The sequence below is a fragment of the Chiroxiphia lanceolata genome, chromosome 2, assembly GCF_009829145.1.
Source record: "Chiroxiphia lanceolata isolate bChiLan1 chromosome 2, bChiLan1.pri, whole genome shotgun sequence".
Classification (NCBI taxonomy): domain Eukaryota; kingdom Metazoa; phylum Chordata; class Aves; order Passeriformes; family Pipridae; genus Chiroxiphia; species Chiroxiphia lanceolata.
Window position 1 is genome coordinate 42,229,200 of NC_045638.1, and position 23,763 is coordinate 42,252,962.

At 40.3% G+C, this 23,763-nt stretch overlaps 1 protein-coding gene across 1 annotated transcript in view; it reads right to left on the minus strand.

Moving 5' to 3' along the window:
* Positions 1-5,175, minus strand: part of CLDN10 (claudin 10) — a 57,911-nt gene extending 52,736 nt beyond the window's left edge. The window contains exon 1 of the mRNA XM_032680520.1: positions 4,901-5,175. Within this exon, the coding sequence (XP_032536411.1) occupies positions 4,901-5,114 (214 nt within the window). The 5' untranslated portion in view covers positions 5,115-5,175. The remainder of the gene's footprint in view (positions 1-4,900) is intronic.
* Between the last annotated feature and the right edge of the window lie 18,588 nt (positions 5,176-23,763).

The window sequence follows — 23,763 nt, forward strand, 5'->3', positions numbered from 1 at the left end:
GGAGGAAGCGCAGCTCATCCAAAATAGCCAAAGGGATATTCCATACCACAGAACATCATGTTCAATATGTAAACTGGGGGGTGCTGGCTGGAAGGGACTGATTGCTGCTCAGGTATGAGCTGGGCATTGGTCAGTCAGTGGGTGGTGAGCAATTATACTGCACATCACCTGTTTTGCTTGGGTTTTATTCCTCTGTCTCTCTTTTCTATTATCGTTGTTGTTACTGCTATTACTATTATTATTATTACATTTTATTTTTAAAAATTATTAAATTGTTCTTATCTCAACCTACGGATTTTACCTTTTCCTGATTCTCCTTGCTGTCCCACGGGGGGGCGTTTGGAGTGAGTGAGCAGCTGCATGGTTACCAGCTGGGGTTAAACTACGAGACTCCGTGACTCTGTCCCTGTGACTACCTGGAGCATCCCTCGGCAGAGTCCTCTGCGTTGGCCATCAGCCAGAAGAAAGCCTCTCGAGTGGATTTCTCCCTCCCTGATGATAGCCGCAGCCACTCAGCCCTTTCTGACGGCCCAGCCCTCTCCCCTTGTGACCTCCCAAAAGCGCACACAGCTCCTGCTTTGCCTTGGCTCTGCTCCTCTCCTGTGGCTTCTCACCCGGGGGAAGCCGGGACCGAGGCGCGCCGCCTTTCCAGGGAGATGAGGAAGGGAGCTACTTGTCCCCACCCGGGCGGGGCTGCACCACCCCTGGGCACGGTCGGCGCTTCCCCGGGGCCGCTGATGCAGCACCATGGAGAGAGGAGCGCGCCCGCCGGCACCAGCGGAGGGCAGGGAGTGGGGAGCAGGGGAGCGAGCGGGCAGGAAACAACGGGCGTGGGATTCTGTCAAGCAACGAGGAGCAGCAGGACAACCCTCACGCAGCCTGACCCCCTGCAACCTGATTTAGGATGTGTATAAAGCCGTGGTGTTGGCCGCTGCGGGATCTAGCACCAAGTGCTCACCCCTTAGGCTCAGGAGAAGCCTGGGCTTGGCTGCCGTGCATATATCTGGCTCGTCGACTGGTAGCAATAAAACAGATAGTGTGTTTTCCCTGGCCGCAAGTTTCTGTCTAGTAAGGGACACTCCCATGCCGGTCCTTTCCTGCTCTAGGTTGAGTTCTCTGGGAAAGCTGCTAGTGTCACCCTGAAGCACGACTGGAATTGCTCTCCCCACCCTGATGAACACAAATGATGTTTGACTACAGAAGACTGTTCTGGGTACAGGTGCTGCAATAGCAGCTGTCTTGTTTCAGCTTCCTTCCACTCTTTAGGTTCATTGCAGCATCAACATCATGAAAAGGCTCTCTGAATCTCCTTGCCGATGTGGACCCAGAACACCTGGGCATTGTCCTTTCCGTGTTGGCTACCATCACAGTAGCACTACTTGACCCATGAGGAACCATCAAAAGATGGCACTGACAAGATGTCAGCAGAAGATCTGAGGCTCAAAAAGCAAAGGTTCAAGGAAGCACATTTATTCTGCTTTCTTGTACACCTCCCTGAACTCATGGCATGGAAAACCAGAATGCGCATGAAACAGTGCCACAGGCAAATCATATCAAATGCCAAACTAATTGTTCAAAGAAGCCTAGTAGCAGCCCTGACAGACTAAGGAAGTGTCATAGGAAAGGGATGTGGACACAACTCGGTTTGCTAGTTACAATTCTGTATTTTATGTGAATGAAACAGCTCTCTGTAGCATCATCAAAATCAAAATAACTGAAGTATCTAAGCAGTGCTAGACAGCTAAAAGATAGTTCTTGTTAAATCTGGTTAATTCTGTGATTGTAAGAATTCAGGATTATACACATTGAGAGGAATGAGAAGAGAGGTTAACTACTGTCTGTGGAGTTCTGAGGTGTTAGCAGGAGGCAGGGTGGGTGGCAACTCTGGCATAAAAATTCAGTATCTTTTTGGAATCCACAAATCCAGAGCTTTAGTTCCCAGCCTCACTCCCTGAAGGGTCTTTGTAGACGTCTCTTACTGATAAGGACTGAGCAGTGAATCAAAAGTTACTGGTTTTGTTAAACAATATTGTCTCACTGCTAATTTTAATTTGTGGTATTTATTGACTGTGTGAGTTTATGTCTGTGAGTAATGGTCCCTTGGTTTTGATCATATAATTTCCATGAGTGTTTCTGATGCACTGATAATCATAACCAACTTAACTGAAAAGACAATGTTCCCAGATAATATTTAGCTTGAAGCTTGTTGTATTTGTGTCAGATTTGATGAATGACTTTGTTACATATTTCTCCCAAAGCAGTTGATTTAATAAAAGATATTGCTTCTTCCCACAAACAGTGCCTTAAATAAAAGTAACTACAAAGCTATTACTATTCAGGATCTCCCTCCAGGATCTTTCAGTGGAATGTTTCAGTCACTGCAGCAGAGCACACTGTGGCTGTACCATGTGAATGTGCATGTACATTTGGCAACAGCCCAGATAGCTTTGGACACTGTGCTAACATAGATTTCCAGAAACACGAACCCCTCGAGATCTGTATGTGAGCTGGGTTGCAGAAGCTGAGCTCTTATTGCCTTGGCTGTGCTCCTATCAGCACAACTAGTCTTTTAGCAGAAAGTCAGTTCTGGTAAATACCTACATACTGCCTATGACCATGGGGCAACACTGCTCAAAGAAAGACCTCTGGATCCTGTTTGTTTGCTTGATGTGAAAAACTAGAAAAAAATATCTAAAGCTTCATAGAGCTTATGCAGAAACCTCTCCTGCAAAATCCTCACAAAAATTGCAATCAACCTTTAATGATGTGAATGAATCTGCTTTGGAGAAGAAGTGACTTATGATATAACATATATATACAATATAATGCTAATGTTACTGTTACTGATAATACTTTCTGTAGGTAACCCCGATAGATAGGAATGGAATGAGGAACTTGTGTAAGTTATCTTTGGCTATAGGAAAATTGCAAATAGATTCCATAAAAAGATGAAATGCACAGGAAGAAAAAGTTATATTGCCAGCCCTTCCTGGTGTCAGTATGTCAATTATGATGGTACATTGAAGCTCTGAAGGACAGAGATGAGAGTTCATTACTTCTTATATGAGCATTTTATTGTTTTACAACGTAGGACAGAGTGAGAGTGCAAAGCTCTTTCACTGTGGAAGTCTTGTTTTCCTCGGATTATCAGGAGTTTATGTTTAGCAGGTTTTCCAAACTAAATACCTCACTCCTTTACCAGTAGTGTTTATGCTACATGTAACATTACCTTTCCTGGTGCCTGCACTGGCAAGGTTAAATTAGACTTTCTAAATGTCATTACAGCAGCTTGTTACTCTCTTACTTAACAAGAGTATGCTACTTTTATTTATTGTGAATTTCTTGTCTGTGTTACTCTCAACAACAAATAAGCAAAATCTTACTCAGATGCTTAAGTATAATTTAAAGGATGCACACATAACAGGCATATTTTGTTTATTCAAGTTTCAATCAACAAGTGATCAAAATAATAGCAACAATACAAAGTGCAAATAGTTACTGATAGCTGATTATTCTGAAGTAGCTTTTGTACTACTATTATATAGCAATAATGGTAGTTTCAGTTACTTACATTGCTTTAAAACAATGCCTGAGAAGAAGAGCTGGATTTTTTTTTCTTAAATCTGGACGGAAATAATTCATAAATGTTATTTGCAAGGATACAATATTCATTTACAAAAGTATGTGTGAGTTTCTACGCCTTTTAAGTAATTTTGATAAATGGCATTCTTTAAAAGAAGTACAAACTCTTCTTATCCAATCCATCCCTCGTGTGATTTGTGATGGTTTGAAGTAAACTGTGTACAAAATGAGACCGGGTTTTATCTCAGTATCCGGTCTGTATGCGTAAGGGTAGATCTGTATGTTCCAGCATGTAGTCTGATGTGTCAGGGGCATGAGAGGCAAAAAAAAAGTAAGGATCTGTAATAACTCCAATGCTTCTATATGTATGCAAGTCTATGACCCTGTCTTTGTAATATGGTAACAACCATGCAACAACACATTTTATATCTCGTTCAACCACTGGCTGTTAATATCTTAGAATTGTGCTTTTTTCTGGTCTCACAAAAGCTTTGGAGGACTGGTTCTGTCTAGACTGGATTTCTTTTCTGGTTCCCTAAAATACCAGTGTCTTAATGCATTTTCTCTACTCTGGTCTGACTCCATCTTGCTAGTGTGCTGCCCACATCCAGGAAAGACGAGTCCCTCTGCCCATGCCCTCATGAGTGCTTATACAGTTTCACTGAAAAAAACATCTTGCCTAGGTGTCTTAAGGCTTAAGGGCAAATAGAAACAAAACTCTCAATTTACTGCTTTATACGAGCAAAAACACATTGCATAGTACACTTTTAGTTAGTCTCTGTCTCTGAGAAAAGCTGTTAAATTACTAGCCTGTGAATACAGCAAGTATATACACACACACTAATTTCCCAGCATATGAATATTGCATAGTATTTATGGCTGCGGTGACGTGCTATCTAATTTGTGCAGATAACTAAAAAGTGCATCAATACCTGTCCACAAACCTTGCTATCTTTCCCCCTCATGCCATCCAGCAAGCAGGATGCTTATTTTTGCACGGAAATTAGAGCTGCAAGATAGTTTAGTCCATTTCTCTGCTAACAGTGGTTTGATACTGATAGTGTATTCCTGAAACTATGTCCAGTGTATTTATCGCATATTACCAACCAGAGAGTAGAGCTTACTGTCTTTCTTGGTATACGTATCATTCCTAAAAAGTTGTTTCTGATTTTCTGCCTGCAAGATCCTTTATTTATATTCATCACAATGCTTTAAACATAATCTCTTGCACAAGCCAAAATAATCTTTTTCTCCTCAGGCTCACATCTTGCAATACACATGGCTTTCCATATGTTCCAGTTAAATTATGCTTACTTACCTTCTACTTTGAAGATAGTAAGGTGAGGTCTGCAGTGAAAAGCACCCAGCGCATTGCCAGCACAGTTCATCCAAAGACCCTGGAAAACCCAGGTTGCAGTGATAACAGATGATGCTCGACTAGTGACTTTCCACTCATTTGATGCAGTAGCAGCAATAGCAGCTCCCAGCCCACAGAAACAAAATATGAAAGCTATAATCTGTATTCCTAGCATGTTTCTCTGTAACTCAGGGACTTAGTAATGCCACTGTGTAGAGAGAAAAGTACTGTAGTCATGTGAGTAAGCAAAAAGGCATAACATAAGCAAATTATACTTGAACAAGTTCAGTACCACTTACTGCAGAAAGTTAATGTGGCTGAAAGAAATTGTCATGCTTCACTGATTTAAGAAAGGCCCTAGGCATTACAAATGTTTAGAAAGAGAGTCATAGTACAACTTTATCGGAGCTAATTACTAGTACTTACTTGCTAATTTCTAATTCTAAAAATTAGTTGTTTTCATGTTTTTTTCAATTAAGGTATTCCAGTTAATGCTTAATTTTTAGTTAATTGGAAACTTACAACCATTGCAACTAGCAAAATAGGTTCAGAGTCCAAACTGTACAGAGCTATTTAACGGATTACCATAACATTTTAGAAGGATCACACAACACTTGAAAAATAACTCATTGAAATGTGAAATTAATTCAGGCATAACTAGTCACCATACAAGCAGCTCTAAAACAGTAGCCTGTTGGAGGTACTGTCTGTGGGTGTATTTGTAGAACAGCAAATCTAGAGCAACAACAGAAAGAGCAAGTGGTCCCTGAGTGGTGATGCAGCTGCAGCAGTCAGCAGAATGAACCTCATTGAGTCTCAGCCCCCACTGAGACTTTTCCTTTAGTCAGTGTAGAAAACTTACTGCTTCTTACGCTCTGCATGAAGTACGTAGCGCAGCAATATCTGTCCTACCACTGACTGAACTTCTGCAAACTCATGCCATGAAGAATCCTCAAGGAATGTAACTGATTAAAAAAAAATGTAATCTTTGTAGTAGACACCACCACAGTGAAACAGCCATTCTACTTCCAGTTCCTGAGTATACTATCCAATACTGGTGTGGGACCTACATACAGTTTTGCAACGTGTGTGGCCTTCACTCTTTTAAGATGGCAGCTTCTAGCTGTACTTAAACCTCTCCTCATTTTATGGTCCTTTTGTCCTCCTCTCTGAAGAAGAACACGTCTTTTCTCTTTGGTGCTATTATATGTCATTTGGTGACATGAGATCACCCTGAATACTGAGCGTACCCCATCACTTTTGACAGTAAAAGTGGTCTATTTTTTTTTAACCTTTGGGTTCTTCCAGTGTTGATTGTCCCTGTTACAGCTGTGATAAACGCCACACTGAACTTAGGCATTGAAGTTTTTCTGTGGACTTTTCACAGCTCAAGGAAGGGTTAATCAAGGATGCTGAAAAATCATTGACATTCCACATAAACAGCAAGAGGAATTTCACTGAGACTATCCTGTTGAACCACCACCTGATACTTCTACTTTAATGAGCCTTTGGCTCAGCACTGAGAAGAAGGACCCAAAAGGATGACTGTACAGACCAGAGAATTACACTACAGGAATGAATTTCTTTTCAGAGTAATTAGTATGTTCACATCCCACACATCTAGAGTGAACAGAAAATTTTTTATTAACACAGCCAGCTTAAAAGACATGAAAAGCGGTTTTGCTACAGAGCAACACTATAATATAGCAGGCTGTTTTAATGTTGAGGATGATAATACATAGGCAGGAAGCAATTTTGCATTGCTGTCAAATAATCCTGTCACATATTTTTCCTATGCTAAGGGTCAAACTTCATGTAATTTTTCATGTATTTCTTCATGAAATTGAAAAGGGTATAGAGGAGAATACAGAAATGGGTCCTGCTTTGAAGCAGATTTCTGAGAGGTAAGATTATTCTTTTTTCTACATCTGTGATACAAAATGGTGTGGGTTTTGAGCGGGTTTTTTTGTTTGTTTGTCAAAGACTGTGTTAGCTCACAGAAAGACTGAGAAGACGTCATTAGGTACGTTTTTACTTTTTTGAACCAGCTCAGTGACAATGATGTTGGCTGAGTGCTCAGAGTAGCTCAAAGACATGTTTTATATATGATGCTAAATTCAGGCCTTGTTCTGGACTTTCCTTGAGTGTTCTCACTGATATAAAAACCAAAACCAAAACAAAACAATCCCATGAAAACCAAAGCAAACCACCAAAAATCTCCCTAAAACTGAGAAGCTGCTTATTTGGACTGGAAAAGCAAAGAAGACTGGATGCCAACATTATCCCATCCCTCCGTACTCTTCTTTTTTGCTATACACAGCAGTGTGCCTTATCAACATAGCCTGTGAGGAGCTACCTGGGCTCAGCAGGATTGGGCTATTTGTCTGCTCCTTAGTGACTTTGCCCTAAGGCAGAGATGTGTCCTCAGTAAGACCTTGCTCTTTTAAACTGCGATCATACTAGGAAGGGTTTTCACATTTCTGTTTCTAGATAAACTGCAATACAAATTCCTAAGTCATTTTGCCTTGTCATTCTTAGATGATTGTCTACCAAGGTCCCGTCCAGTACACACTCAGTCTTGAATGTCATGCTGGTGGGACACTGAAAGCCATTAACTTTACTGGAAAGTGCCTGTGGTCACCACTTGAACCACAGACTACACTTCCATAGTTTAAGTAGGACTTAGTGGTTTCTTGGCCTTTATCCTGATTCTTTTCTAGTGCATGAATTCTGTGGAATTCCTGGTCAAAAGCACTTCACCCTGTGTTGTTTCTAGGTAGTTAGTGTGTGAGTGATGAATAAATTAAACAGATACTTAAGTGATAAGAAAGAAGTAAGCAGTCCTGTTTACAACCCTCATTTCTTCTATAAACGGTCAGGAAATAAGTTAATCAGTCATTTAAGAAGTTCAAGGTAAAGTTTAAAATTAACCTGTTAAAGGCATTTTCCATTATTTCAAAACTTCTTTTCTCTGTTACTGAGCAGACAAAAGCTGGAAAACAGCCATGAGCATAAGAACTGTTTAAATACAGGTCTGGAAAAGGGAAAACATTTTGCTATAGGCCTTTGTTGAACCATTTTCCCCAAATGTCACAAATGGACTAGCTGATCACATGATATACTGCTCTCTGTGTTTAATTGAACGCTGTGTCAATAACATGTAATATTTCTTTTGCTACTAATATTGTTTTTTTAAATCGGTCCAATGCCAGTTTTTAAACACAGTTGACACTTTTGCAGCAGGGCAAGAATGTTTACAAAGGTAAACTGTAGTTTTCAGATTGTGAATTTGACTTCAGCCTATGTTGTTCTTGTAACCTACTAGCTGAATGAGTTCCCAAGCCTGATACATATCTGACAGTGGACAATATGTTTCCCTCATGAAGACAAACACACTTAGCTGAACTGAATTAGTTGTGGGGAAAGTTAGGGTAAAATTAAAAAAAAAAAACAACCAAAATCTAAGTGCAAATCAGTCCTGATTTTATCTGGCTAAGAGAAAGGAGAGCTCTGCAAAGGTACCTAAGGGAGCATGGAGGCAGCAAAGTGTGAGACAAATAATTAGTTATGCCAAAGAAATCCCTCTGCAGAGTAGGTGGACCATACAAATTGATTCTGAGCACTGCCAGGAAGTTATGGGAGGCCTAAACAACAGTGGAGAAGTTGGACAAGCAACAAAACCAGAAGTTACAGAGACAGAGTTAAGTAACTCAAAACTTCTGGAGAAGTCAAAGAAGTAAAAACATTGTGTAAAGTGGTGAAGAAATCAAATGCCTGGAGGCATCACTACTCAAGTCAGACAAGCAAGGGCTATGCTGTATGGTAATATGATGGTCCAATTACACAAACACAAAAAGAGTTACTGAGAGCTGGCAGTAAAGTCTGATGTGGTGTTGAAAGAAGGAAGGGTGCATTCCAGATGAGTGCCAAGTGCTGCTGTCTCTGCCAGATGCATGCAACTGAGAAACTGAGTAAACAGGGTAGCACGAATAGGCTGAAGCACCACCTAGAGAGGAATTTTAAGGAGCAATGAAATCATTGGAATTGATAAAGTTGAGGGAAAAGACAATTTCACAGTTTGCTATAGCAAAAGGGCATCAGATTATAGTGGTATGAAGCAGTTGAGGTTTAAGGTGTTTGCTGTTCACCTTGTTAGTCATGAAGTGCTGAGTGACATAAAGAGAGAAGGAGACATGAGTCTTATGCTCATTCCAAATTTATTGCTTTTTGTTGAGCATTGCAGTCACAATACAATAATACAATTATTGTATTATATTATATTAGACACTATAATATAATCCTATTATTAATAGTACATTTTTTATATTCCCATCTCTGTAAATATTTAAGGTCAAGTTGAATGGGGCTCTGAGCAACCTGCTCTAGTTGAATATGTCCCAGCTCATTGCAAGGGGTTTAGATTAGATAACCTTTAAAAGGACCCTTCAAACTCAAAGTATTATATGATTCTCTGATATTGCTGTAGAAGAGAAAGAGATGCTTTGTATACTCATCACTAGGAGAACTGCTTTGATAATATATGGATGCTGATGGTAACCCAGTTCAGGATTTACACTCACTTTATACAAGCTGTGTGTTTAAGAAAATACTTGACTATATACTGATAGATATCCATGTATTCAATATCTATCTATATATATATGAACTATACTTTATTACATTTTAAAGAATTTTATGTTAGTTGTTTAAAGGGCAAACTGCTCACTTGTGCATTATTCACATGAGTACTTCTTTAATATTTGCCTAAGAAGGGATAGCATTTCGAACAACTGATTCAAATCAGTGTTTGGTGTGAGAATAAAAATGCACAGGATTAACTTTGTTTTTCTCATCATGTTCCTTACCTGGACATTAAAGATAAGATGTGGATTTGAAAATGCTACTTTAGGATGATATAGCATTATGCTCCTTACGTTACTCTGTTGACATTAGGCACTAGCAAACTTATTCGGATTAAAGACATTTGCTGTCTCCAAGTGTATTGTTATCGGCTGCATACTCAACCTAGACTTGCAGTAAGTGGCAAAAAGCCGAAATGGCTTCATCTACATAAAAATGTGAAATGCAAAACACAAAAACCCAGTGAAGTTGAAATGGAAGGACAAATCATATGTTTGACCAATGCTGAAAGCCAGGGTGAAATTCAAGGTCATTGTGCTTTGCTGAGAACCTGTGGACAGATACAGATGAAGTGATGGGCTCAATGAAGAGATCATGTGTTTTATAGAACATATTCATCAAACCCAGCCACCATCAGCATTAGCCTATGCTGCAGTATACTGATAGCATTACTAAAGCTGTAGTGTTAGACATGAAGAAGCACCAGGGTGCTGTGGATAAAACAGTTTAATGCTTTGAAAGATGAGGGAGGCAAAGCGAAAAGATTGCAACACAGATTAAGAAGCAAGAAGGCTGGGAAAGAGGGAAGTAACAGAAATATTGTGATGTAAGTGCTACAGGCAAACACTGAAGAAATACATCACAATGCTGAAAAAAGCATTATTCTGCCATCCAAGTGAACTCAACCTGAAGAAAACCTGTGTAAGTGTCCTGAGTGTATCCACATCCACCTTTCCCAGCGGTTTGGCTGCTGGGACTCAGGGCCCTCTTACAAACGATGCAGCTGAGGGTGGCCCCTTCCTGTTGGAGATCTGGGAAGAGACTCCCAGCCAGCATGGTGCCACAGCAGGGACCTCTCTGCTCTGTGGGATCTGCTTTTAAGCTGGGTGAAGGTCTGGGTGAGTATCAGCAGAGTCCACAGCCAGGTGCAGGCTGAGCTGCACTGCAGCAATACCTGAGCCTCTTCTAAGGATCCAGCACCAAAGTTTCAGCTTCAAGCAGCTTCCATGGGATGGGGTGAGCCCTGGTCATGAACCCCTCAATAAGAGTGTCATATAATCATAGAATCAGAAAGGCTGGAAACAACTTCCAAGATCATGGAGTCCAACCTTTGATTGATCATCCCATTTGTCAAGTAGACCATGACACTGTTGCATCTAGTTATTCCTTGAACACCACCAGGGACAGTGACTCCTCTGCTTCTATATGCAGCCTGCTCCAATGCCTGATCACCCTTTTAGTGAAGAAATTCTTTCTGATGTCCAGCCTGAACCTCCCCTGATGCAGCTTGAGGCTAAGTCCTCTTGCCTGGGAGAAGAGGTTGCCTCCCACCTGACTACAACCTCCCTTAAGGACTGTGGCAGACACATCTCTCTTGGCCTCTAGCAGCCTGCCATCTAGGATGCTATCACTTCACCATGGGATTTAGGCAAGAAGGAAAAAGTGTTGCTTCTCTCCTGCACTGATTCACCTCCCCACCTCCTTCACGAGGATGCCTTCACCCAGCCCACTTCTCATTCTGGCGTGGTGGGGAAGAGACCCCTCCGCTTAATTATTACATTTGTTGGGCATCTACCCATGTGCAGCTCTCATGACTTTTGCTATGCTGCTGATCATTCTTTCCACAAAGGCAGTAGAAATGCATCTGCTCATAAGCAAACATATGTACTCCTTCTGCCTTAAACAACTGGGATACTGAATATGATATGAAAGTTCCTTTGTGCAGTGACAACCTCTCCTCCTCACACAAACTCTTTAGTACCAGCCTGTCTACCAACAAAGGCTAGGTGATCTCCCCTAAAGCTGATGCACAAAACACAGAACTATGTCTATGCATCCAGGCCTCAACTCCTGTGAGCTGTTCATATGATCCTGAAAGCAGAATTTGGTAGACTTCAGCATTTTTATGTTACAGAGAAATCATCTTCAATACAGCCATTAACACATTTGCTTGTCACCTCTGACATCCCAAATCCATGGCATGCCAGACACACCTCTTCATCACTTTAACCAAGGTCTAACACCAGGATTTGGGTAAGTTCTTCCTGCAAATTCTTTGTATTGCTTCTGGGAGCAGTGTAAGGTTCTCCATTCTTGCTCTAACTGTGTTTGCCTCAGATAATTTCCTCTAGAGCAGCAAAGGACTCTATATTCTACTTTTACTTTTTGAGTCTTAACAGTGCTGCTTACCCTTCCAGAAAGCCCAAACCTAGTGTTTCATACAACACATATGGATTAGCTTTCAGGTCTGTCTGGTTTCTACCCTTTCTTTCAAAGGGAAACTTACTGAAATGTTCAAGAAATCCTTCACCTCTTCAGTTTTCGGGTACCAATCGATTAGACCAAGGTGCGATTGAGGGCAACTGACAGCGTGTCAACTCATCGTCATGCAAAAGTGAAAGAGAGCCCAAGTCTGTAAAACTGGAGAAAGCCAGTAATGTCCCGATAGCCTTGTGAATGCTTTAGCCAACTAAGCCAACACCATGATGCTTGCCAGGAGCAGCGAGGTGACTACGTGGATCTGTCCTCCAAACGGACCAGGTGGAAAGCATATGTGAAGAGTTAAGGTGTGGTACAGCTCTTTGTTTGTTAGGGTGTTCCTAGTTTACCACCCAACTGGACTTAGGCCCAGCAGCTGCAGCCCTTTTCTTAAATCCACCATTGCTGCTAATTAAAAACACACCCAAGCAGTCCATCAGCCATGACTCACACACCTGAGAATTACTAACCACAAAAATGTCTTCCAAAATTATCAGAAGTTGGTAAAGCATGATCACAGCCCTCCGTAGGCTGAGCCCAGCTTCATCTGTCTTGTAAAAACTAGCAGAAGAATGCAGCTTGACAGTAGCCAGGTAGCTGTTCAGTAGGATTTAAGCACTTCTCATCTCTCCATAGGAGGGCAAGCATTGAAGAGGAGGGGAATTGTAACACTGCATCTTGTTCATCACTTACTATCTGCCTCTCATATGGATTACTAGGTCTTGATTTTGCAACACCTTAAGGAAAGAAGGAACCCTTAAAATGTTTCCATCTTTCTGTATATCACGACGGATTAGATTTCAACATTTTCCCCTTTTCAGTGAGGCTAGACTTTAGTCTGACTAAAGTCTATCGTTGGAGAAGGCATTCTCTTCTGATTTAATGGGTGAAGGTGTAGACAGGAATATGTTACCCAGCAGTTTGCTCCAAGGGCAGTTTGCTCAATATCTTCAATGTGTCTTCATCATTCAGTGTCTCTTCTTTTGTTTCATTAAACAGTTATTTAATACGGACCAGGCTGGATGAGATGATCTTTTGAGGTCCCTTCCAGCCTGGGGTGTTCTATGAAATAATGTTATACTGGAGTCAGTGTATAACTGACCCTAAATTATGGTTTTCATAATTTAAACACATTAATCTCTTTCAGTCTCTTGTACTGAATATTTTCTTGAACTTTCTTGTTTTCTGGGGCTTTTTTTTCTGCATGTTTCAACATTCTTGTCAAGTTATGGGCACCAAAAAGGAAAGTTATAGTCTGGTATTGCCTGTTTCAGTGCCAATCCTATTTATTATTTTATTCAAAATAATCTGATTAACTTTATTTTCCACAGTAGCATTGGAAAATCATATTCAGTTATGACTTTTGAGCACTTTCTAAAAGCATTATTTTCCAGAACTCGGAATTGAGTAATCTCCATATGCTATTTTACAGATTACTTTGCTAAAAGAAAATAACAATTGATGCCACCTGTGTCAAAGAAAGGGTTGCTCATTTACTGTAGTAAATAAAAAATAATAATAAAATATTTTAAAATAATAAAAAAGTCTTGATAAAAGTAATAGTCTTTGGAAATTAAGAAATGAAGTCATCTTAGACAAGTAGCTCTTGCACATGAACAACTGCTTTGGCAGATTAAAATCAGTTTAGCTGGAAAACAAGTAATTCAATGACCTTTCAACATTAAAACATATTCTTCCTAAAGATTTTAAAATATGGAATCACACTAGAGGTACCATTTTAGATTTACTGAACATATCTTTCCATTCTGTGCTCTGCTTAATTCCACATATGTAGCCAAATGTGTTGCATGGTGCCTGGAAGGCAAACCATTGTTATGGTGGTAGGGATTATGATGGGAAAGACATGACTGACCCACTTCAGTTTTGTGGTGCTATCTACTTGGGCAACCAAAGAAAAATAAGTACATTCTTGTAAACAGTGGGTTTTATGCCTCTCTATCTGTATTTAATTGTGTCCTAGCAATGCTTGCATATTTGCCTGAGAAGTTCTCAGACTGAAAAGCCAAAATCTGGAATACTTGAGGACAAAGCTTAAGGCAATTACTCCTGCAATTTCGTTACAAAAGCAATGATGTCTGAGAAAAACTCTGCCGTTTCTTATAGCAGCGTGGGGTTTGCAGGTTCATGACTAAAGGAATTCATTAGCAGGGTGACAGTATTTATATGTGATTACACACTGTGCTAATGTTTGTAATTATGTTATTATTTCATTTGGCTTGGGAAGGGAGGATGGGATAGGAAAGGGGAAAAATATTACCAGGAAGTTTTTGCTAGAGTAGATGAGTACCGATAGTTCTGTCGTTCAGAGGCTGAATTTTGGCAGGAATGAACACTTCATACTCCTGTGTGAAGCTGGCTTCTCAGGGGTCCAGAAGCAGAGCAGAAGTGAGAGCTGTGCCTCTCTCCCATTTGGTCCTTTGCCCTGGGCTGAGGGAATTTTCCTTTTCCTCTTCCCCTCCCCAGTTCCCTTCCTCCTGAAACATAAGCTGATGACAGGTCAAGAGCAGAGGGAAGGGAAAGGAAAAGGGAAGGGAGGGAAGGAGAGAGGAGGATAGAGGAAGGGATGACTCTGCAATCAGTCATGGTCAATGAGTAGCACTGATCCATTCCTGAATATGGATGTGCTCAGTGGGACAATGTCTGGGCTGAAGCTCATGCTTAACCATAGAAGGAATAAGAACTTCTCTGTTATGTTCCAAAAGCCTACTGCTTCATTTACTGTTCCTTGATCCCTCACCCTGGGTGACTTAGCTGATTGGTGCTACAGCTTTGAGTCTGATGGAGCAGTGTCAGGGGGAAGGCTTTGTAAATATTCATATTGTCTGAGTCAACATCACCTCCTTGTCTCAATCATCTTTCATATTACATGCATAAATTGTCTTTTCGTCTCTGTTTAATATGAGTTCTTTATTCACAGCAAGTGATAATTCAATCTGGAGCTTTTTCACTTTTCAGGAAGGACTCTAAAAGAGTGTCTGAAAAAGACTAATACAGATGTAAGGCAAATACGACTGTTCACATTGACTTTAGGGAGCATAAAACAAAAAATAACATTTTTCATTTGGGCTGGCAACTACAAATCTTTCTGAAAGTTCTGTATCTCCCGACCCTGCCAAACTTCTTAGCTATCAATTTGCTCTTTGAAATTGGCAAATTCAAAAAGTAAAATGGTTCTCAGAGATGTGGAAGGGACTGATGGAAACACCTTCTGCAGCAGATATTTACAGTTCTCTGAATGACACAATACCAAAGCCTCTATCATGTTACACACATATTCCAAATGTTCCAGTGTTCACCCTATTGCCTTTCAACATTGGGCTCAAAAAGTAGGGAATTCGTTCAGACCACTGGATCAGATGTTCGTATAATCTCTTGTTTCCTATGAATAGCAATACAGTCAGTAGTGGTGAAAAACATGCTCTTTGCAAGAAAAAATAAATTTTGAATTACCATTCTGTCCTCATATTCATTCTTGTTCCAATGCGATAAAATCCATCATGCTGATTCTTACAAGAAAATGCATTTCTCGACAGGTAGTACGCATCTTCTGACTCCTGGTTGAGGATTCAAAATCTCTTTAAATCAGTGGTCTATCTGGGATTTGATGGAAATGATAGTGTTATATTTGCTGAGAATGGCAGTCACAAGAGAGGAAAAACTACAGAATTGCCATTTCCTCACCTCTGGAAATTTACAAAACCTCATTCAGAGAAGAGAGACAAAACACATTTTAAAGTGTAGAATTCTTTGTCTACCCACCATGCACAGCTGCAATACGCACATATTTCACAAATCTCCATCCCAGCTCCAAGAGCAGTCCCATTTGGCCATAGCTGCACTGAGGGCTGTGGAACTGCCCTTCATGGTAACACCTTACACAAAGCTGATTTTACTCATGTGCTTTATTTTCCTTTCATATTTTCTATCCACATCAGATGATTGATTACTACCACTCCTTCTTAAACATAGCTTAACAGATAATGTTTTAAAGTCATGCTCACAAAATGTGTCTTTTAGCTTCTTTAAATGAAGGCATGGAATTTGCATCTTTGCCATTGAGTACTTTCCTCTGATGAAACTAAGATACAGGTGTGACTTCACATATGAGCAATGAAACAGAAACTAAAAGTGAAATACTCATTTGAGGGTACATATGCTGCTTTAGAAAAAGAAATTATTAAGGCAGTTCATATCACTAATGTGATAGATGTATTGTTAATGTGATTCACATATCACTAATGTGATAAAATTGAAAAAAATAAGGAAGGAAATGTGGCTAGACAAGAAACCATCTAGGTTCAAGTGCCTTAAAAGTTGTCCTGCTTGGACATTTTTATGCTGGTAAAACCCACCTAACTCAATTTTGCAGAGGAACACAAACGTTGGCAATTGTATTTAAAAGATAATAACACAAATAACACTGATAATTTGGAATCACTGTGGCAGAATCCAAAAAGGACATGGTGCTTTGGCAACAAATTCCTTTGTGGTTTCTATCTGTACTTGATTAGCTTCTTTTGCTTTCTGTCTGTTCTTTGTTGATCCTGTTGTGCCAGCTGTTCCTGTTTCTTGACCAGTCCTTTACCATATATCCATTCTGTAAATGTAAAACTTTGACAGACATAGGTGGCTGTAATCACAAAATGTTAGCTATCTGAGCGGCTTTACTACTCCTTGTGCTTACAAACTTTCCAGATATATATTGGAAATGTACTACTTCTCTGTAGTTCAGAATGCAGTGAGACAACATTAGGAATGCCAAAAATCAAAATGACTCAAAACTCACAGTGAATTTCAAAGTAAACAACAAAAGGTCTTGAGATGTGCAAAAGTCAGAGAGGACAAAGAAAGAAAATGTGGAATATGGAACTTGTATGGAAAGGAGGTACCTATAAATGCTATGCTGGTATGAACCCAAAATGAAGGGCTGGATCCAATAGGAGATGTGGATTGTGCGATAGTCATCACCCAGTCAAGAGTGCCCTTGCAGTTGTTTGTTATGCATTGACTGTGGAGATGTAAGCACTACGATTGGGATTTGTAGCGATAGGGATTTGTAGCACCAGAAGGCTGTAGACTTAAGGGATCTGTGAGACTTAACAGAGAGTACCAAAGGGTGGTCTAAAATGCTGTCTGTGTCCTGGATTTAAGCACTCTATTAAGAGCTACAGGAAGTACCCCAGTGAGGCCTGGATCAGTTCTGTGCTTAGTACAAGCACCATATATTGGGATACATGGCTTCCTTATTATTGGGAAGCTCATGGCTTCCTGAGTAAAGAGGAATGTATGGAAAAAGGCAACAATCAGTTCTGAAGAATAATATATTAACTAAAGCAGTTGGCAAAGAAGTGGAACACCCGTTCCTTGACTTGCGTAAATCCAAACCTCCAGTTCCTAGGTAAATCCTGCAGACTATGTGACCAGTGGATTATGGAGCAAGTGGGATGGAGAAACTCTTCAGTCTCTGCCCTAGGCAGCCACACAGCTGCTAATGCAAAATTTATGACTTGAGAAAAGACATCAGACCTGACCCTGAGGCCTAGCAAGTAAAGGACTTGGATAGGGATACACCTAACATCATCTCATCTTTCAGTTCTTGTATATTTTATATTATCCAGCGTAACATGATAAAAAGCTGAAATAATTTTGGTGTAAGGAACCATCTAAATACAGGCTGATATAGAGAGTCTATGCTTGTATTATCTTTACTGTTCAAAATCAGTAAGCAGAAAAGCTTCTGTCTGGTTTCTTCTCCCCTCATTATTGATATCAGCACTTGGTGGGACACTCCTTCTGCAGCGTGCAAAACTTTTTGAGATTCTTCAGGGTGATGTTAAAGCAGAAATGACACAACATCCTTATAATTTCTACATGAGTGAGGAATCAATACCTCCTGTTATACCCTGCAGAAGCAATCTGTGCAGGTTTCACTTTCTGGATGCAGATTTGGGCTCTTTCTCTTGTTGCAATGCTTCACTGCCTCTGTATCCTCCAGCTTCCAAAAGGTGCCTGCACTGTGACCATAATGCTGGTACTGCTTCTTTTTACCAAGGTCTTGAGGGAGTCATTGTTATTAGGTCAGTTTTACAAATTAAAAATTCCTGCATCTCTAATGACTGATGATCATCTGCAAAATCTTTTAATCTAAATTCCAACTGTTTCAAAGTAACAGAAGTTCCATTCTTTGCAGCAAAAAGGGAACAGCAGGCCTACCAGTCCCCTTTTTTCTTGAATAGTTTGAATGAGAGCAGAGCTTTTACCTTCCTCAGGAGACAGACTTAAATCTTTTGATTACCTCAGGGTTCAGATGGAGCAAACCCAACATATTTTCTGAGATGTTTGACCTGACCTGTATTTGGAAACTCAGGCTTGGTGTTCAAAAGTTGATGATGTCTACTTTAAAATCTCTATCTCATGCTTTCCATGCAGCTTCGAAAGGACAGAATGCTTTAAACTGACAGGCAGTAGTACCACTCTCTATTTAAAATGCAAAGAAAACAATGCCTTTAAAAAGCCCAGTTATTCTTTTAAACTTTGTTATGGTGATTTTGTTGAAAAATCTCTAATAGACTCAATTCAGGCATGCTACAAATGTGCCACAGATTGGGCCTGTGGAGGGCAACATAATGCACTTAAGATGTTTATTGCATCTCATAAAGTGTCCTGTAGTCACTCACAAGGATAGGTATTAAAATGCTAATCCTAAAATCCAAATTGATTTTTTTGAAATTGTTTTGCTGTTATACCAAGTAGCTTGCCTTAATGTGCAAGTATCATTGACCATGTTTGCAGACTTGCCCACAGACTTAGAAACGAAGATATTTATATTACATCACCCAAATTAATGTAGAGCCCAGGCACCTACATATCCCTGTCAGTCTCAAATCCAGGGACCGCTGTTCTATTACAGCACTTCTGGGAATGTCTTCAAGGCCAAGGTCCTGTACAAACTAATGCAGCAGGAAGAGTTAAGCTTATTATAAACATATTAATGTCAAAAACAATAGCAGATAAAATACAAAACAAAATTATCACATTCATGAAGCAGAGCTGAGCAATGACCTCATGCTGCTCACCACCTAGTTGGTACGCATTAGCTGATGCTGTTGGGCTGATGTCACTTTAATGCAACAACTAAACTACATTCCCAGGTATGTGTTTGCCTAGACATGGTCTCCCTTCCCATATTTCTTCAGCCAGTAGCAAGTGGCTCAGCAGAGGTACCACAGTAGGCACCAGAATTCTCCAAAGCTGTTACACAGAAACACGAGTGAGAAAAGTCAAACATTACTCATACTTCATGGATCTTTTCTATCTCTTCCCATCCACCCCTAACCAGCCTGCATCTCAGAGGCCTCAAAGCATGACTCTGCACTCATCTTCTCCAAATAATCAAGATAACACACTTCAGAGAGACAAGATGGCACAAAATGACCCACTCACTATCTGTCTTCCTCCTACCTACTTTCTGGCTAGACTGGACGCACAAGAAAGAAACATCATTCAGTGTACTCTGTGTCACCTAAATAGGCTAAAATTGTGCCCCTGACAGTGTTCAGTTTACTAGTACAGAAGTGGTGTTGCCCTGTCAAAGGCATCCCGAGGAGAACAGCCTTAGCAAACAAGGCTTTCAGTGTTGGCTGGACATACTCCTTCTCCTCTGCAGAGATGCAGCCACCCCCACAGTCTAGCCTGCTTGCTCTGGAGGAGGGAAAAATACTTTCCAGGACATTTAGAAATGCACACAGCCAACTTAGTCCAGGCAGCTCAGCCAGCTAATACGATTAGAACAACACACAACTATATAATGAGAAAGCCCTAAGGATAAAACAAGTTATCTAGGCTCTCTGTAGAGCTTCAAGGCCCATTCCTGTTTTTCACCCTCCCTGCAGAAGAATCTCACAGTCTACTGCAAGTGCAGTCCCCTGCCAAAACCAGGCTCTGGTATTCTTCCAGGAGAAACCCATGAAGATTTTTTTCTCAGACAGGGGACAGTAGTTTGTTTTCTGTCAGAGATGATGCTGTTCCACATCACCAGCTCTGGCTGGAGCTAAAAGCTATAGGCAAAATGCACATTTAATTTAGGACTCTTCTGAGAAAGGTATAGCCAAGAAAGTTTCATCTGAGGTTGTAGAGCCTTTCAGACTCCTGGCAGTCAAGGCCAACTATCCAATGCCAAATTTCTGAGTTTTGTATGGAGGTCTGAGAGCTACAGTCCACATGTTACAACTGCTTTATGAAGTCCATAGGGACCCTGGAATTACCATTCTTTGAGTGCTGGTTGTAAGGTTCTACATTTGCCCATGGTCTTTGTGAGCAGAATGAAAATTACTGATCCTGGATATGAGCAATGGTAACTGGCTGTTGTTGGGTTGTAAATATGTCTTGTTTCAGATGGTCATACTGCCCCAAGTACTCCCTTCTCCTGGCTTTGCCTATATTACCCAACAAAGATGTGCCCTGAGCTCTCATGTAGTATGAGCTCTTCTGAATCTGGAGCAACCAAAAGGAGGGGGGCATCCAGGCATTCTAACAAAAGTCAGGGATGGATGGAGGCACATGGTTCACTGTGGGATAGAATGGGGAAGCAGAAAGGTCTTACCCCACAGCAGCATTTGGGCAGGCTGGGCCTGCAGGAATGGGTTCAGGTCAGAGAACCAAACAGGGCTGCCAGGTATATCCCAAGAAAACACTTGGGGGACAATGCGGAAGGATGTTAGCCTGGAGGGTTGGTTCTTGTTTTTTACTATTTTGCTATTAGCCCCTAATGGATAACTCCACGAGGCAGTAACGTGACATGGTCAGCGGGTGCATAAGGAGCACAGGGGGAGCATGAGGTACAGGTACTGTGTGGGAGAGATGGGGAGTGTGGTACAGGTATGATGCTCCACCTTTGGGCCCCATCCCTGTGAGAACTCTACATCACACACAGTGCTCTCCCTGGGAAAACTGCTTAACTGAGTAGTGTTTCATTTTTAGAAACCATTGTTGGAGATGTTATTGGTGCTGCTCATCTCTCCTACTATGGTTGAAGCACTTGTGCATGAAGTGCAAGAAATATTTTTGGGTTTTGCCCTTTTTTTTTTTTTTTTGTCTCCTCCTGTGATATTTCATGTCAGATCTGTTTCAGGGCAGGAGAGGAGACCAACTGGATGGAGATAGTTGTTTGTAGCTATTTAGGGAACTGGCTCTGTCTGTCTGTGTAAGAATATGTGCAGTGTATGTTTTTGATCCTGACTGCATCCTCTGTCTAATATAGAAATGCATCTGTGTAATCATAAACATTTTTTTATAATAAAAATGAAAAAGTTAATTATTCTAGTGCCTGTGCAGATGTTATTGATAATGTCTTTTACGTGAAAGAACATGAACAGCAGACCTCTGACTTTCAAAGAGACAAAAGAAAGGAAAAAGCCCATTAATGCGCCAAATTTTAAAAAGAGAAACCCTTAAGGGAAAGAAAAATTAAAAGTTTGAGAATGCAGAGTAAAAAAAGGAAGTATTAAAAACTATGAAAACAATCTTGTCACTATCACAGTCATTATAAAAATTCTATTCTGAGTACCCTTTGTAAAATATCAAAGCTTCACATCCCAGCAACAAATAAGATGCATAAATGACATCAGGAGGGCTGAGTTACATTATATATTACTTCAGTTGTCTTCACTACTTGCATCCTCAGCCTATGAATGCACAGATACTAGAAGATAAAAATGCTCTTTTATAGGATTAAAAGCATAGAAACTTTTAAATCAGACATGCCTTAACCCAGTAAAAAAGTATTACATCCTGTTCAACATTTTACTTTCTGTTTTCTCATGTTTGCTCTAGTTTGCTTGTGGTCCTAGTTAGGGCAGTATCTTGCAGAACATTTTGCGTGAGAAGAGGTGTGAACCTGGCAAGAGCTTGTGGCACCCGGAGCTGAGGGGCAGGACCGCTGTGTCACAGGCCCAGCAGGGCAGGGCAGGAATATCTGCCATGCACCATTCAATTTTAATTCAAAATCCTCATGTGCACCATGTTCCACAAATTTTAGAAACACTAGTTTGGAGTCAGTTTAAGAAGAACACACGAACATGTAGCTGAGACCAATACCTGGTAGTCATGGAAAGGGAATGTTGATAAAAAGCCAACTCATGATAATTTAAATGTGGATCCAGAGACAATAAATTTAAATGTGGGCCCAGAAAAGTAAAATGCAGTGAGAGGTTTTTTTCAGGCCAAATAAAATCTAAATTAAAAATTTTGTGTCTAACAAGTTCTAAACTTAATTTTTTAGAGGGGATAGCTAGACTAGCACTATCTCTGTTGCCAAGTCAGCATGAAAAGAAAGACAAGAAAGGGGCTATGCAGAAATGACAAATAGAAAAAGTAAAAAAAGAAAAAAATTCTGAAGGTTCTTCAGATCAGCGTTTCTTGATTTATGATGCAAAATGTTCAGTAGTCTTTTATGGAAAAAAAAGTAATTCTGGCAAGACAATTTGTTCTAGATTCACAGAATCATGTCCAACAAAATCCAAATTGAGAATAACAGCAAAAGCCAAGAAAAATATTCGTGTTAAATAAAATGTTTTGTTTCTTCTATTTGAAATCACTTGTTCAGTCTAGATTTCTTTTAAGATAAAAAACGTAAAGTGTTAAGACTCTCAGCCTGAATAAAAAGCTTTCTTCACCCTGAAATTATCCTCAAATAATAATTAAAAAAGTATCATTCACATAGGTTCATCCATCTGTCTAACTGCCAAAAGAGTAACCTTGTTTTCACTTCCATGTTTCTTTTGTTATGTTGCCACAACTTCAGAGAAAAGTACATTATCTGAAATGTCACCTAATTCACATAGAATGTCACCTATTTCACACAGAAGGGACAACATCTACCACTTTATATCTCTGGACTTCCAGCAGCTTAAATCTTTTTGAATAAGGAAAAGCTGCAGGGATGCTTAGGGACGTATCTCATATTTGGACTTACCTGAGGCTTTGGAGCCCACATGGAGTTCAGTAGGATGCTTGTTTTGTTTTGATTTCCAAAAGTCCTATTTACTCCTATTTACCTATTTGGGCACTGTCAGTCTAATTTATGTGCAGACATGTCCAAGAAAACAGCTGGGTGTACTGAGTCACTCCTGCTGAACAAAAACTCTGCAGGAGAGAGTGGAGAGCTCTTACCCAGTTCACCTATTCACAAATGTTCCAATGTAGAAATTACTAATGCCATGGCTGTCTTACCCTGGGTGGGCCTTCTTCCTTCAAAGAATGACCTTCCTATAAGGAAATATCATTCTTCTAAAATTACTAAAGGAAAACACTTTAAAAAATTTGGCAGGTTAAATGACTCATTCAAAGGGTCATTGTTTAATGTGTCCAACAAAAGCTGGCAGACTACTCTTATTCTTTTCTGTGATAATGTAGCTCCTGGGAATTCTGCTCCTGAAGTAGAAGCTCTGTGTCAGTGCTGGACAATTAAAGAATGAAAAGGATAGTCAATCTCCAAATGAGCTCAGCTTTAAAGTATGAAGACAGTGATTTATCCAATCCTCTTAAACTCTGTTGTAAAGGTTACCTGGTAGGAAAATGAACAGAGTTCACTAAAGTTTTTTACTTTCCGTTTTCCTCTGTTGAGAACGGCAGGGAGAAAAGCCACCAGCACAGATGACATTGTTAGCAGCGTGGCAGGATTGTGG